The 16078-nt window shown below is 44.4% G+C and overlaps 1 protein-coding gene across 1 annotated transcript in view; it reads right to left on the bottom strand.

Annotated features, from left to right (window-relative positions):
- The window catches only part of CNNM1 (cyclin and CBS domain divalent metal cation transport mediator 1), a 67679-nt gene extending 54035 nt beyond the window's left edge, over positions 1-13644 (bottom strand). Inside the window, exon 1 of the mRNA XM_068961631.1 lies at positions 12081-13644. Coding sequence (XP_068817732.1) covers positions 12081-13644 — 1564 coding nt within the window. The remainder of the gene's footprint in view (positions 1-12080) is intronic.
- Positions 13645-16078: the final 2434 nt, after the last annotated feature.

The following is a 16078-nucleotide window of genomic DNA, read 5'->3' as shown; positions in this document are numbered from 1 at the left end:
ATGGGCCTAGAGGTAAAACAGTTTATGCTGCTGCTGCTGCTGCTGCTAAGTCGCTTCAGTCGTGTCCAACCCTGTGCGCCATAGACGGCAGCCCACCAGGCTCCCCCGTCCCTGGGATTCTCCAGGCAAGAACACTGGAGTAGGTTGCCATTTCCTTCTCCAATGCATGAGAGTGAAAAGTGAAAGTGAAGTCGGTGTTAGAAAGTGATCTAGTTTCATTCTTTTACAAGTGGTTAACCAGTTTTCCCAGCACCACTTGTTAAAGAGATTGTATATTCTTGCCTCCTTTGTCAAAGATAAGGTGTCCATATGTGTGTGGATTTATCTCTGGGCTTTCTATTTTGTTCCATTGATCTATATGTCTGTCTTTGTGCCAGTACCATACTGTTTTGATGACTGTGGCTTTGTAGTAGAGCCTGAAGTCAGGCAAGTTGATTCCTCCAGTTCCATTCTTATTTCTCAAAATTGCTTTGGCAATTCGAGGTTTTTTGTATTTCCATACAAATCTTGAAAGAGATTCCTTAAAAAATTGCAAATAGGACTACCTTATGACCCAGCAATCCCACTGCTGGGCATACACACCAAGGAAACCAGAACTGAAAGAGACACATGCACCTCAATGTTCATCGCAGCACTGTTTATAATAGCCAGGACATGGAAACAACCTAGATGTCCATCAGAAGATGAATGGATAAGAAAGCTGTGGTACATATACACAATGGAGTATTACTCAGCCGTTAAAAAGAATTCATTTGAATCAGTTCTGATGAGATGGATGAAACTGGAGCCGATTATACAGAGTGAAGTAAGCCAGAAAGAAAAATACCAATACAGTATACTAACACATATATATGGAATTTAGAAAGATGGCAATGACGACCCTGTATGCAAGACAGCAAAAAAGACACAGATGCGTATAACGGACTTTTGGACTCAGAGGGAGAGGGAAAGAGTGGGATAATTTGGGAGAATGGCATTCTAACATGTATACTATCATGTAAGAATCGAATCGCCAGTCTATGTCTGACGCAGGATACAGCATGCTTGGGGCTGGTGCATGGGGATGACCCAGAGAGATGTTATGGGGAAGGAGGTGGGAGGGGGATTCATGTTTGGGAACGCATGTAAGAATTAAAGATTTAAAAAAAAAAAAGAAAGAAAGTGAAGTCGCTCAGTCGTGTCTGACTCTGTGTGACCCCATAGACAGCAGCCCACTAGGCTCCTCTGTCCCTGGGATTCTCCAGGCAAGATTACTGGAAAAATCTATTCACCACTAAAACACTAAGATCATGGCATCTGGCCCCATCATTTCATGGCAAATAGAAGGAGAAAAAGTGGAAACAGTGACAGGTTTTAGTTTTCTTGGGCTTCACAATCACTGTGGACAGTGACTGCAGCCATGAAATTAAAAGACGCTTGTTCCTTGGAAGGAAAGCTGTGACAGACCTGAAAAAGTGAAAGTGAAAAATATAGTGAAAAAAAGAGTGAAAGCTCAGTTGTGTCCAACTCTTTGAGACCCCATGGACTATACAGTCCATGGAATTCTCCAGGTCAGAATACTGGTGTGGGTAGCCTTTCCCTTCTCCAGAGGATATTCCCAACCCAGGGATTGAACCCAGGTCTCCCGCATTGCAGGCAGATTCTTTACCAACTGAGTGACAGACCTAGACAGCTGTATTAAAAAGCAGAGATGTCACTTTGCCAACAAAGGTCTGCATACTCAAAGCTTTGGTTTTTCCAGTAGTCATGTATGGATGTGAAAGTTGGACCACAAAGAAGGCTGAGCACTGAGGAACTGATGCATTTGAATTGTGGTGCTGGAGAAGACTTTCGAGAGTACTTTGGACTGCAAGTAGATCAAACCAGTCAATCCTAAAGGCAATCAGTCCTGAATATTCATTGGAAGGACTGATGCTGAAGCTGAAACTCCAATCCTTTGGCCACATGATGTGAAGAACTGACTCTTTGGAAAAGGCCCTGATGCTGGGAAAGATTGAAGCCAAAAGGATAAGGGGACAACAGAGCTTGAGATGGTCAGATAGCATCATTGACTCAATGTGTATGAGTTTGAACGAACTCCGGAAGATAGTGAAGGATAGGGCAGCCTGGTGTGCTGCAGTTCATGGGGTTGCAAAGAGTTGGACATGATTTAGTGGCTGAACAACAATAGAAAAATCTACAGAACCCCTGCCCTGAGACACCAAATGCTTTAAGGGAGCCAGAAACACGACCAAGTGTATCTGGTTGTTAAAAAGTAGAATAGAGGTAAGCTACTATGTCCTCCAAGTAAAAGAGGACCCACAAAACATGATAAAAAGAGGAAACAGAATTTGACTGCAGTCTGTGGGGTTTAGATTAGATATAAACAGTCTGATAACAAAGGCTGTTATGTCCTAGAAAGGATAAGTAATTCTAAAAAAAAGAGTGTGAATTAGACTCTCTCTCAGGTCTTTCAGTGCTCCTTTCAGTTCAGATTCTCTTGTTACCTGGTATATCTACTGCTAGGCTAAGAAAAAAAGAAGATTGCTGCTGCTAAGTCGCTTCAGTCGTGTCCAACTCTGTGCAACCCCATAGACAGGTGGGATTCTCCAGGCAAACTGGAGTGGGTTGCGATTTCCTTCTCCAATGCATGAAAGTGAAACCGCTCAGTTGTGTCCGACTCTTAGCGACCCCATGGACTGCAGCCTAACAGGCTCCTCCGTCCATGGGATTTTCCAGGCAAGAGTACTGGAGTGGGTTGCCATTGCCTTCTCCAAAAAGAAGACTACTGTGTAAAAATATTTAAACAATCATAATGAAAAGTTGTAAAGAAAGAAATATAAATCAGCAAGTGTAGCACCTTGTATAATTAATTATTTTCACTTTTCCTTGGTTTCTTTTATTCTTCCTCCCTGGACATGATGGACTATGCTTTGTTTACTGTTACTCTAATTATTGTTTAGAAGGTAAACATCTTATTCTAAGTTTTACTAATTATTATATAGCAAATGTTTAACACATTTTAAAGCATATTACCTCTAATTATATCGGTGAAATATAATTTTGAGTGAAATAACTTTTTATTTTCTTTTATAGAAGACAAAAAAAAGGAGCATTAATGTTTTGGCAGCTTTTTATAGAATTAAACAGTGGGATGACTATTCTTTCTGCTAAAATAGCTCACAATAGAATTTGGAGTGATGAAGCAAAACACCGACTTTTCAGATTATTCCCCAGTGAAAATGTTACACTGTGTGCCTGTGCCAGAAGCAGTTACTGGCTGGTTGGCTGTACTTTAGGGAACAAATCACATGCAGTAGACCAAAAATTGAAGTGGACCTTTTTCAGCCCCATAATTGCTGCTCAATGTCTTTCTTGTTCACGTCTATATTCCCAAGTCCCAACCAGGTGCCTGGCCCAAAGCAGGAATTCAATAAATATTAATTGAATGAATGAATGAATCAATCAATGAACAAAGGCCGAGTTTGAAAACAGCAACAGGCCATTTACATAATTTTAGATGGCTATGCTTGCCTACAGATCGAGTAACCCAACATTACATGGATTTTGCTGTCTTTTGTTTAGGAAGACAGAGCTATATTGTCTAACCAAGTTAGATTCTGGAGCTATAGTACCCAGAGGCCTTCAACTTTGGAACAAAGCTTTTTTCCTTCCCTGTGTTATCTATACAAGATTAGTTTTCTCCTAAAAACAATCCAATAAATAGAAGAGTAAATTTTAGAAATGAAGTTCAGTAAATTTCTAGGGCTGTGTTTTATGAATTAGTGTTCCCAAATTATAGAACTCAACTCAAGAAGACTACTGTGAAAATAATACCACCTCTTCGAAAAATCACTCTTTGGATTAGAATGAGATATTTGATCTCTGGAAGAAAGTAAGACCAGAGGGGTTTTTTTTTTTTTTCCTGTTTAAGAATTTGATTAATGTTGTTATTGCATGCAACATATTTTTATCATGACAAAATATTTAAAAGTTATTATTTCAAGACAGTAGAATGATTATCTTCTGGTGATTTTCATACTTTGTTCTACAGTTTTCAATTTTCTAGAGTGAGTGAGTAAGTACAGAAACTTAAAACTTTAGTAAAAATTTTGTAAAAGCAAAATAACCCTATCATAATCACTGTCTTCTCCATAGTCTCATTGCACATTAATATTTCTATTATTTCATTTTTGCTTTCTCTGGTGGCTCAGCTGACAAAGAAGCCACCTGCAATGTGGGAGACCTGGGTTGAATCCCTGGATTGGAAAGATTGCCTGGAGAAAAGAATGGCTATCCACTTCAGAACTCTGGCCTGGAAAATTCCATGGACTATATAGTCTATGAGGTTGTAAAGACATGACTGAGCGACTTTCACTTTCACATTTGCTTTAACAATTTATGCACAGGTCTGTCTTATCCGCATAACTTACATGCTAAGCTATGACTTGTGAAATGTAACATTGTAGGAAGTTGGGGGGAAAGACCAGTTCAGGCTGCCTTCTAGCTTTTCGAAGGGGAAAGCTATTTTCCCATTAGGCTGAAGGCTCCTTGAGAGGAGGGATTGTGTCTCATATACCCAACTCTTAGCACAGTGTTTGGAAAGGGCTAAATAATTGTTACCTAAAGAAGTAAAGAAACATAATGCTGCTGCTGCTTAGTTGCTTCAGTTGTGTCTGACTGTGCAACCCTATGGACTGTAGCCCGCCAGGCTCCTCTGGTCCATGGATTTCTCCAGGCAAGAATACTGGAGTGGCTTGCCACACCCTCCATCAGGGGATCTTTCCAACCCAGGGATCGAACCCGGCTCCTGCATTGCAGGTAGATTCTTTTACCACTGAGCCACCAGGGAAGCTCAAAGAAACAAATACATAACACTTTCCCCCTAACATTTAAACTTTGACTTTGTCCTTCTGCATGGTCCAAAGTGATTAGACTAAAGATAATGAATGATTCATTTACTAGAGCTCTGCAGATCCCTTCCATTATATTCAAGTTTAACTCCTTCCTGTCATTCATTCAGTCATTCAATAAAGACTTATGGAAAACTTACTGTGTCATATCCATTGTTAGGTGCTACAGCTACAAAGGTAGATATGACAGCCTCTGTCCTCCAGATGCTCTTTATATGGATGGGTGGCGCTTTTCAACAGACACTAATAATACCCCGTTAGTTCAATAATGGAGATATTGAAGAATTAAGTTGGCCAAATCTGAGGTTTACAGGAGAAGTTTCGCAGAGGAGGTGGCCCTTGTGCTGTGTGTTAAAGGAGGGGCTAGAGTAGGCATTGGGCTTCCCTGGTGGCGTACATGGTAAAGAATCTGCCTGCAATGCAGGAGACCAGGGTTTGATCCCTGGGTTGGGAAGATCTCCTGGAGTAGGAAATGGCAATCCACTCCAGTATGTTTGCCTGGAGTAGGGATTAGTCGGGGGATGTATGTTTCTGTCAAAGAGGACAGCATGAGTAAAGGGACAAAGGCAAGAAATAGCACAGTGTGGCCATGAAGTTTGGCCTTGCTGGAGCATAAAGCTGTGGGAGTGATAAGTCTGCAAGGGAGGGCTGGGAGCAGGTCCTAAGGGCACAGCTTAGACCTCATCCTGCAGGCAGTGGGGAGGACTGCAGAAGTGTTTGAAGCAGAGGATGATGACACCAGGCATTATTTATTGGCTCCAGAGAGGATGGATTTGAAGGTGGAAAAAAAATTGGAGGACGTAGAACTTCTCAGGAGGCATTTGCGCAAATGAGTATGTAATAGATTTGTGTTTATATTTAGTAATCAGAGCTAACATTTATTTAGCACTTATTATATGACAGTTACTAAATAAGCTGTATTATGCAATATTGTTTTGCTGGTACTGCAATATTGTCTTAATATTATCTTAATATTTCAAATAATCCTGACTCAAACAGGCACTCTGTATCAACCTAGAGGAATGGGATGGGGAGGGAGATGGGAGGGAGGTTCAAATGGGAGGGGATATATGTATACCTATGGCTGATTCATGTTGAGGTTTGACAGAAAACAAAATTCTGTAAAGCAATTATCCTTCAATAAAAAAATAAAGTAAAAAATAATCTTATTATTACCGTTATTTTACAGCTAATGAAGCAAAGAGTTAAATAAATTGCCCAAGGCCAGGATGCAACCCAGTAGGGTCTGGTACCAAAGCTTATGCTCTTAATTCCTATCTCATTTGTTTAATTTCTGTCTCCTGTATTAGTATGAAAGCTCCATTCAGACAGGGGCCCTGTTGGTAGTATTCTCCACTGTGCCTACACAATATTATTTATTGAATAAAATTAAAGAATAACCTAAGTGGAATAAATAGTGGATTAAATTATGCATAGGTATTCAATAAAAGAAATATGCAATATTAGCAAACTTTTTTTGCAGACTTTGTTCAAATATGGGGCTGACTTTGGAGATTATTATGGACTGAATGCTTGTGTCCTTTCCCCTCTCCAAATTAACATGTTGAAGCCCCAACCCCCAGTGGGCCTCTAAGGTTCAATGAGAAGGGTGGGGTCCTAATCCAAACGGACTGGTAATTTCATGAGAAGAAGAGAGACCGGAGCTGTTTCTCTGACTCCCTGTGCGTGTGCACTAAGGAAAGACCACGTGAGGACACGGGGGGAAGGTAGCTGTCGGCAAGCCGGGAAGACAGCTCTTATCAGAGAGCAAATCAGCTGGAACCTTGATCTTGAACTTCTCGCCTCCAGAAAAGTGAGAAAATAAATTTCTGTCATTTAAGCCATTCAATTTGACATCTGTTGTGGCAGCCTGAAATCACTGTGGCAGACAGTGATTAATAGGATGAGGGTGAGGGGAAGGAGAGAATTTCTAGCCTGGTAGCCTGTGGGCACAGTGGTGCCACGGACTGGGGTAGAGAACCCGGGAAGAGGAAAGATTGGTCACGGTCCATGGAACAACACTAATTATTCTGTACTTAAAGTTCACCTCACTCACAGAAATAAAGTTCAAATCAGCCATTTAAGATCATTTATTCAATAAATACTTATTCAAGCTCTTGTCATGATGGCCAGGACTGTCCTGGCAGCTCAGCAGTAAAGAATTTGCCTGCCAACGCAGGAGATCTGGGTTCGATCTCTGGGTTGGGAAGATCCCCTGAAGAAGGAAATGGCAATCCACTCCAGTATTCTTGCCTGGAGAATTCCACGGACAGAGGAGCCTGGCTGGCTATAGTCCATGGGGTCACACAGAATCAGATATGACTTAGTGACTAAACAAGAAGAAGAAGAAGTAGTCATGAGGGCCACTGTGTTTGTTCTGAGCACATAGAGTAAGTAAGATTCATTCTCTGCCCTCGAGGAATTCAGTCTAGTGGGGAGAAACATTGTTCCTTTTGGTAAAGCTAGCATGCTTGCTTTCCTTTCCCCCACTTCTAAAGACTTGGAACTCCTAAGAAATATATAGAGAAAATCTTAAATGGATATGAGCTTTGGAGTCACAAGACCCAGACTTCAATCTGGGCCTTGGAATATACCAACCAGGTGAGCGATGATCTTAGGCAGAGCAAGTAACTCTTCTGATTCTTATGGTCCTCACCTACACCCGGAGAGTTGTTTCACAGATAAGAGAGGTAGAAATTTTTTGTAAAATGCATATTAGCAATTAATGTAATTATAAAAAGCTACATTTTCAACCTGCAGAAACAGGAGGTGAATCAGTCATGGGCAGCAAGTCTGAAGTGAAAGATCAGCTTTGAACTCTTTGGATGGCAGGAGTTTTGGGATGACATGTGGTGGGGAAAAAATGGGCTTTCTGGTCCTTCAATCTGGTTCAAATCATGATTCAGGCAATTATTAGCTCTGGAAAGTTGAGCAAGTCATGTAATCAGTCTGAGCTCTAGTTTCTTCATCTGTAAAACAGAGTTAATAATTCTTACCCAGGAGGGTTGTTCTGAGTATATAAAGAGCTTGGTGTGGTGCCTAGTAGAGCTGTTGCTCAATTAATGGTAACTGTTGTTCCTATTAAAATGACCATTTTCCTCTCCTACCTCCTATGGGGTTTGTTTAGGCAGTTAAATTACCTGAAGTACAAGGGAGGGAGAGAAATGGAAGGGCTGTTATGACTTGACTAAAATGTTATTTTTAAAGGTAAAGAAAGATAGTTCAATTCAGTTTTCCTCTCCTAACCTATGATAGAAACATAACTCTTATAAAAAATTACCACTGTATTATATGGCTTGGAGTCAGAGAAGACCTACCTTAATAATTATACCTTATATTTATTCTATTCTAAGTTAATCTACCAATCATTGTTAATAAGCTCCTCATAAGGCAATGTTTCTCAATATTTAATGTACATGTGAGTCTCTTGGGGACTTGCTAAAATGCAGATTTTTATTCAGTGGATTTGGAGTGAGGCATGAAAATCTGCATTTCTAAAAAGGTCCCAGGTGAGGCCCATGCTTCTGGTTCATGGACCACACTTTGAGGAAGGAGGGAGGTTCTAAGGGGGCATGGAAATATTTTCCTTGGTGTAACTACCTGCTTCTCTTTGGAGATCTACCTAATTGCAAACTAACCACTTGATAGAACACTACCAGGCCTTTTTTAGACCAGATTTAGAAATTCTGCAACAAGACTCATATCTGATCAATTCTGACTTTTTCGAGCAACATACTATGTGCGAGGCACAGTGCAAGATGCCAGAGATAAAGTGGTTAGGAAGGCACAATTTCTGCTTCAGGAGACTGCCTTTATTCTAACACTGTCCTCCCTTGGAGAATGTTATCATTCTTAGGGCAATCTTATTGTCTCCCCTGTTCCCTAGCTCTATATAGATGCCCAGGAAATAATTAATGAATAAATGAGTTCCCAGGAATTACATTAAAAATGTTGTCTGGCAGAGAAAGGCAAATGCTGTATGATATCACTTATATGTGGAATCTAAAAAATAAAACAAAGTATGAATATTACAAAAAGAAACAAGACTCATAGATACGGAGAATAAACTGGGGATTACCAGTGGGGAGAAAAAAGAGAGAGGGGACCCCATTGGGGTAGGGGACTAACAGGTATGAACTATTATGTATAAAATAAACAAGCTACAAGGATATATAGTGCAAAACAAGGACTATAGCCAATATTTTACAATTACTATAAATGGAATGTAATCTCTGAGAATTGTGAATCACTATGCTATATACCTGAAACTTATATAATATTGTATATCAACTATGCCTCAATAAAAAAAAAAATCTTGTTTAGCAGTGCATGACAATGAACACTATCTTGGCTATCCCGTGTAGAAAGTAAAAGTTGCTCAGTCATGTCTCATTCTTTGAGAGCCCATGGATCTGCCAGGCTCCTCTGTCCATAGAATTCTCCAGGCAAGAATACTAGAGTGGGTTGCCATTCCCTTCTTCAGGGAATCTTCCTGACCCTGGGACTGAACCCATGTCTCCTGCATTGGCAGGTATATTCTTTACCATCTGAGTCACCAGGGAAGCCCAATCACATGTAAGAGGTGGTTAAATTAAAAAGGGGCTAATAGGGTTAGCCTTAGGGCTTCCCAGTCTCTGGAAGGACTGATGCTGAAGCTGAAGCTCTAATACTTTGGCCACCTCATGCGAAGAGTTGACTCATTGGAAAAGACTGTGAAGCTGAGAGGGATTGGCGGCAGGAGGAGAAGGGGACAACAGAGGATGAGATGGCTGGATGGTATCACTGACTCAATGCACATGAGTCTGGGCGAACTCCGGGAGTTGGTGATAGACAGGGAGGCCTGGCGTGCAGCATTTCATGGGGGTCGCAAAGAGTCAGACACGACTGAGCGACTGAACTGAACTGAACTAGGGCTTCCCAGCTGGCTTAGTGGTGAAGAATCTACTTGCCAATGCAAGAGACAAGAGTTCAATTCCTGGGCTGGGAAGATCCCCTGGAGCAAGAAATAGCAACCCACTCCAGTATTCTTGTCTGGAAAATCCTATGCAGGAGCTTGGTGGACTATAGTTGATGGGGTTGCAAAAGAACTGGACACGACTTAGTGACCAGACAACAACAACAAGGGTGAGCTGATTACTGATTGGTCAGTAATCCAATCTGACTGGTGTCCTTATAAGAAGAGATTCACACACACACAGAGACTCCAGGGATGAGAACACACACACACACACCGAGCGGCCACTCTGTAAGGGCACAGCAAGAAGGCCGCCATCTGCGAGTCAAGAACAGTGACTTCAGAAGAAATCAAGCTTGAAGACACCTTAATCTTGGACTTTCAGCCTCTAGAACTATGAGATAATAAATTTCTGTTGTTTAAGCCACGCAGTCTATGGTATTTTGTTATGGCAACCCTAGTAAACTAATATAAATTTTCGTAACTTTTATGCCCAGAATCAAGACTCTGTTCTGGAGGGTACACAGAATGTCCGAAAAATGCTAAGAATGGATGGATGAACCTCCAAGTGCAGTAGGGTAGAGTCATGGAAGGACCTGGGGGAGACAGAAGAGGGTGAGATAGTAGCCCAGATTGGGTTAAAACAGCTGCAATATATGTACCTTTCCTTTCCCTTCGCATGATCAACACAAAATGTAGGATTGTTCTTGCTCCAAATCTGAGATCAAAAGTAGCTTTTTTGACTTTTTCCTCCTTCTCAGGTTATGTTTTGATATTCAATACAATTACTTGTTTAAAAATGTTGTGGCAGGAGGAAGACCACAGATTTCTCTCTGAAGGCAAATTCTTCATATACAAAGAATACCTGTGCTGATAAAATAGGTAATGAGACTGAATTTTTGACAAACAGAAAAACATATCAAAAACACGCAGTCAAGTGAGATTTCTGCTAGCCACAGGGAGCTACATTTGCAACCAGATTCTAAAGTTAAGGGATTATTTTTTTGCTTTGCTTTGATTTCAATAAACATGCCAACTCATATGTATAGATGAATGCCTCTTTCAAAATTCTGGGAGGTTCTACACTTATTCTAACTGTGTCACTGTTTTCAAATAATTTCTTGAATTGCTTTAAGGGTCTGTGAGATGGTCTTCTGAAAGCTCTCAATGGTGACTCGTGAAGGTAGATTTGACTTTCAAAAACAACCCAGGGTCCTTCTGGGTCAACTCTGGTTAACTAGGGGGACCTGTCAAACTGTAATGTCAAGAGGATCAGCCCTAAAGCTTTCAGGCTGATTTTTCTGGAGTGAATCATTCTCAACCTCAGAAGACAGTTTCCAAAGGCAAACCTCAGATATGTAGTAAACATATTACAGGCATGACAACAAGGGCAGGGGATGTGACTGCTCTGAAGGAAACCCCAATCATTTGGATATGCACGTTTTTTAGTGGTTTCCTTTACCAGAATATTTCCTCAGGTCTAGATCTACTTTACTTCATGAGACCACAGATTTCAGAAATCCAAGGATGTCACTGCCTTAGTTAATTTTTCATCTCCAACCTGGGTACTTGGTCTGTGTCCAAGACATAGCTGATGGAAAGATCAATATGGGGGAAGAATAGCTAAGATGCCTGTGGCTTGCGCTATGTGATTTAAAGGGCAAAACTAGGACCCAGAAAGAAGCTCTGGAGACATAAATTTCTGCTCCTAGTAAGAAATACATTGTCAGCAGCTGGAGCTGTCCAGCAATGGAGTTTGCTCTGGAATTGGAAATGGTGAACTTCCACCCAGAGCGCAGAGTTCAAGGCAAAGACTACTTGTTACAGGAACCTTTAGAGGTTTCTCCTGCAATGAGGAGCTATGCAGTGTCCACCAAGGATTAGCCCCTGAGTCCTACCTGCACAATACCTGACAATTGGTGGGCCCTGAAAAAATACTGGAATGGAACGGATGAGGCATGCAGTGAATCTTGTGAAGAGGCAGGGACTCAATCAACATCAAGGAAGGTAGGGAGGAGTGCAATGAAAAGACCCAGGGAGCCATGAGGTAGGACTTTCCTCGAGTTTTTGGTACCATAGGAGAGAAGCTGCTCTGGGTATATGAAACCTCACGTGTTTACGAAAGGCTACGGTCTACGGAGGGTCGCACCGAGTCGGGCACGACTGAGCACGCAAGCACTCCAATACTTTTAAAGGGGGGAGGAGTGGAGGGAGGAGATAGACCACATGCTCACCCTTCTTAAATTCCTCCAGCACTGTGTCCAGCCGGGTATCGTTGAAGACGCAGTGCAGGGGCCGGTTGTAGAAGCGGGTGACGGTGAGGAGCGGCGTGCAGTCGTCGGGGTCCACGAAGGCCAAGTCCTTGACAAACAGAATGTCCACAATGTTGTGCCGCTGGTCGCCCTCGTATACGGGGATGCGCGTGTAGCCGCTGCGCAGGATCTCGGAGACTGTCGCAAAATCCAGCACCGCGTCGGAGCGCAGCATGAAGCAGTCCCCGAGGGGGGTCAACACCTCCTCCACCACTTTGGTGCGCAGCTCCAGGGCGCCCTGGATGATGTTGAGCTCCTCTTTCACCAGGTCGCTGTAAGGGTCCGCGGCTCGCAGCGTCTCCAGCAGCTTCTCCCGCGTGTAGAAGGTGCTGATCTCCTGGCGCAGCGCCCAGTCGAGCAGGCGGCCCAGTGGGTAGCACACGGGGAAGGCGGCCGCCATCAGAAGCCGGGTCAGGCACACGCTGTGCGAGGCGATGGCCAGCCCGTGCCGCGAACACACTGAGTAGGGGCAGATCTCGGCGCCCAGGAACACCGCGCCGGTGCACACGAGCGCCGGCAGCCAAGGGAAGTGAATTCCTGCGTCGCTGTAGTCCTCCCCCGTGCCCCCGAAGCCCGGCGGCAGCGAGGCGTACAGCCAGCCCGCCAGGGCTGCGTTGGCTCCGGCTTGGCCCAGGAGCAGGGTGCAGAGCAGATGGGTCCCCCTGCCGCGCACGGCCTGCACTCGGCGCGCCTGCTCCTGCTCGGCGGCCGAGCCGCTGTTCCGCAGCACCCGTAACTCCACCGGGTCCAGCGAGAGCAGGCTCAGGCGTAGGCCGCTGAACAGGGCAGACAGGGCGAGCAGCAGGAGTGCTCCAAGCGCCCGCAGCCAAGCGGGGGGCAGCAGGTCCCCGCCGGGGCCGTACAACCGCGGGCGGACGCGCAGCAGGAAGCCGCCGGCGGCGCCGTGGTGGTGCCAGGCGCGCCCGTCCCAGGCGCACAGGGAGAAGAGCTTCCCGCCACCGCCCGCGCCGCCTCGCTCCGCCTCGCCCTTGCGGAGTTCCCGCACCCGCACCTGGACTAGGGCTGAGCCCGCCACGCCTCCGGGGCGCAGGGGCCCCAGGACCTCCACGTCCGATGCCCAGTCGCTCTGCTCGCGGCAGCGCTGCGGCCCCGGGGGGCGCGTGGGCACAGCGCTGGGCGCCGCGCCACTCCCTCCCGGAGGCTCCTCGATAAACACGAGCCGCGGAGCCCAGTCGCCGGTGCTGTTCTCCCCCGGGGTAAAGGTGGGTGCGGGTACCGGCGCCGCGGGCGCCGCGGGCCCGGGCTGGAAATAGACACGCAGGAGGAAGCTGGTGCCTTCGGCGGCGCGCAGGGTGCCCCCCTCTAGGGACACGCGGCCTCCGGCGGTGTCCTCGGGCCGCAGGCCCAGTAGCCAGGCGGCGGCGGCCGGGGGCCGAGGGGATAGGGAAAAGAAGAGCAGAAGCACAGCGCCCCGGCTGCAGCAGTCTCGGAGCCTGACACCCACCGCTGCAGCGGCCGCCGCCATCCTGCACCCGGCGCGGCTGCACGTGATACTGCAGAAAGCCGAACGAGAGCTGGAGGGAGGAGGAGCCGAAGCCGGGAACCCGGCCCCGGGCAGGTCACCACGTGTACGCCCCCCCGCGCGCGTGAGCCGGAGGCCGTGGGGGTTCAGACCCAGCCCGGGCCGTGGGTCCCCACGGGAAGCTGGAGATGGTCATGCATCATTGCACTGTGACCCCGACCCACTTGAGTACCCAGAGTCGCAGCCTAGGGAAAGCTGGTCTTGGAGCATGGCCTCCTACTAGAGCATTAGGGCGCCCCGGGCGAGCTCCTACCAGGCAGTAATTTCCTGCTGGTCCTTCCACTTCACCATTGGCCAGGGAAATTTCCCAGCATTTCGCCTCTTCTCCTGCCTCTTGCGTTCCCCCTCCTGGTCAAAAAATATTCTGGAGACAAGTCTTGATTCTGTGTTTCGTCTCAATTTCAGCTGACCTTTCATGTTTTAAAAATTTACAGATTACTTAGGTTAAATCCTTTTTAAGATCCCAATGTCCATTGATTGGAAATTGTGGAATGAAGCTGTGATTCCACTGCGTGATGGAATACTATGCAGCAGGAAAAATAATGATGTGGCTCCACGTGTTTGTGATATGGAAATACCTTCAAAGTAATCGTTGAAAATATCAAGGTGCAGAACAGTGTGTGTCATATGCTACTGTTTGTATTAAAAATATGTAAGTATAAATGTTTATGTACACACATACATATATAAAATAATAGATTTAATATGCAGAGGATACACAAGAAATTTGTAACAGTGTTCAACTCAGGGGAGTAAGCCTATAATACAATGCCAAAAGCAGGAAATTGGCATTGAAGGATTTTGTCTCATTTTACCGCATGTATAGATTTATATAACCATTGCTGAATCAAAATGCAGAACTATTCTATCACCATAAAGAGCTGGGAACGAGACTTTTTACTGAATTCCTTGTATTGTTTGAACTTACCATGGGCTTGTTACCTTATTTTACTTTTATGCATTTTGAAAAAAAATATATAGTAAAATTCATCTCCTGGTGTACTATTCTATGAGTTTTGACATATGTTCATATAATGACCACAATAAATACTAGTGCCATGGGGACTTCCTGGTGGTCCAGTGGCTAAGAATCTGCCTTGTAATGCAGGGGACATGGGTTCTGAGATCCCACATGCTGTGGAGCAACTAAACTAGCATTCTTTAGCTACTGACCCTGTGCACTCTGGGACCCACTGGGTGCAACAAAATATCCCACATGAGAACAAGTGGCAACTAAGACCGGAGGCAGCCAAATAAATAAATATTTAAGAAAAAAAAAAGTGGCATCATCCTCCAACTTTCACTCTTTTTCTTTGTGGTTAACTCTGCCCTCCCCCCACCCCACTTCTGTTTATCATCTAGCAGCTACTGATCTGATTTGTTATCTCCTATAGTTTTATTTTCCAGAATGTCATATTAATGAAATAATACAGAATATGGCCTTCCGGCTCTAGCTTCCTATACTTACTTAGCAATCTGCAGTTGAGAGTCACCCATGTTGCTGTGTTTATCAATAGGTCATTCCTCTTTATAGCTGGGTAGTATTCTATTACATTGCAGAAGGAAATGGCAAACCACTCCAGTATTCTTGCCTGGAGAATCCCATGAACAGAGGAGCCTGGTGGGCTACTGTTCATGGGGTCACAAAGAGTCAGAAAGGACTGAGTGACTAACCACATTCTATCACATAGATGTATCACAGTTTATCCATTTACCAGCTAAAAAACATTTGAGTTAGTTCCAGCTTTTGGCAGTTGTGAATAAAGCTGCTACAAATGTTTGCATGCAAATGTTTGTGTGAACATATGTTATCATTTCTCTTGGGTAAATTTACCACAGGTCTGTAATTACCTTTTAAAATATAAAAGTAACAATACTTTGGCATACTACCTTTGGCACCTCTGACTAATTTAAAAAAATCATATGTGAAATATTATATTTCATCAAATTTCAAAGATATTGATTGAGAAAGACTTGCAAACGATGAAGCTCAATATGGTGCAGACTCAACGTTACCTTCTTTTCATAACAAACGCTTATCATCCAGAGTGGAAATAACCCCCCTCCTTCCTTGTCTGTGACTACATAGGCCTTAGTGGGCTGCTGCTCACATTCTGGTCTCATAGGCTGCCTTTCACACTCTGCAGGGAGGGAGTGTGAAGCAAAGCTGCCATTGCCTTAAAATACATAGATCCTGTGCGCTACAAGCTGCCTCTTGCATGGGCTGCTTAGGAGACCGAAGAAACATTTAATCTGGAGAAGGAACACTGAAGCCTTTATTGGAAATGTAGGGGAAAGGGTGCAGGTGTCAGGCATGTGATTGTTTAAGTTGGCAAAAAACACATTCTCACTTTCGTCCTCACACTTAGATCTTCCT

The sequence above is a fragment of the Capricornis sumatraensis genome, chromosome 23 (genome assembly GCF_032405125.1).
Source record: "Capricornis sumatraensis isolate serow.1 chromosome 23, serow.2, whole genome shotgun sequence".
In the NCBI taxonomy this organism is placed as follows: Eukaryota; Metazoa; Chordata; class Mammalia; order Artiodactyla; family Bovidae; genus Capricornis; species Capricornis sumatraensis.
Note: the sequence above shows the minus strand (reverse complement) of the source record. Positions and strands in the feature narration are given on the sequence as shown.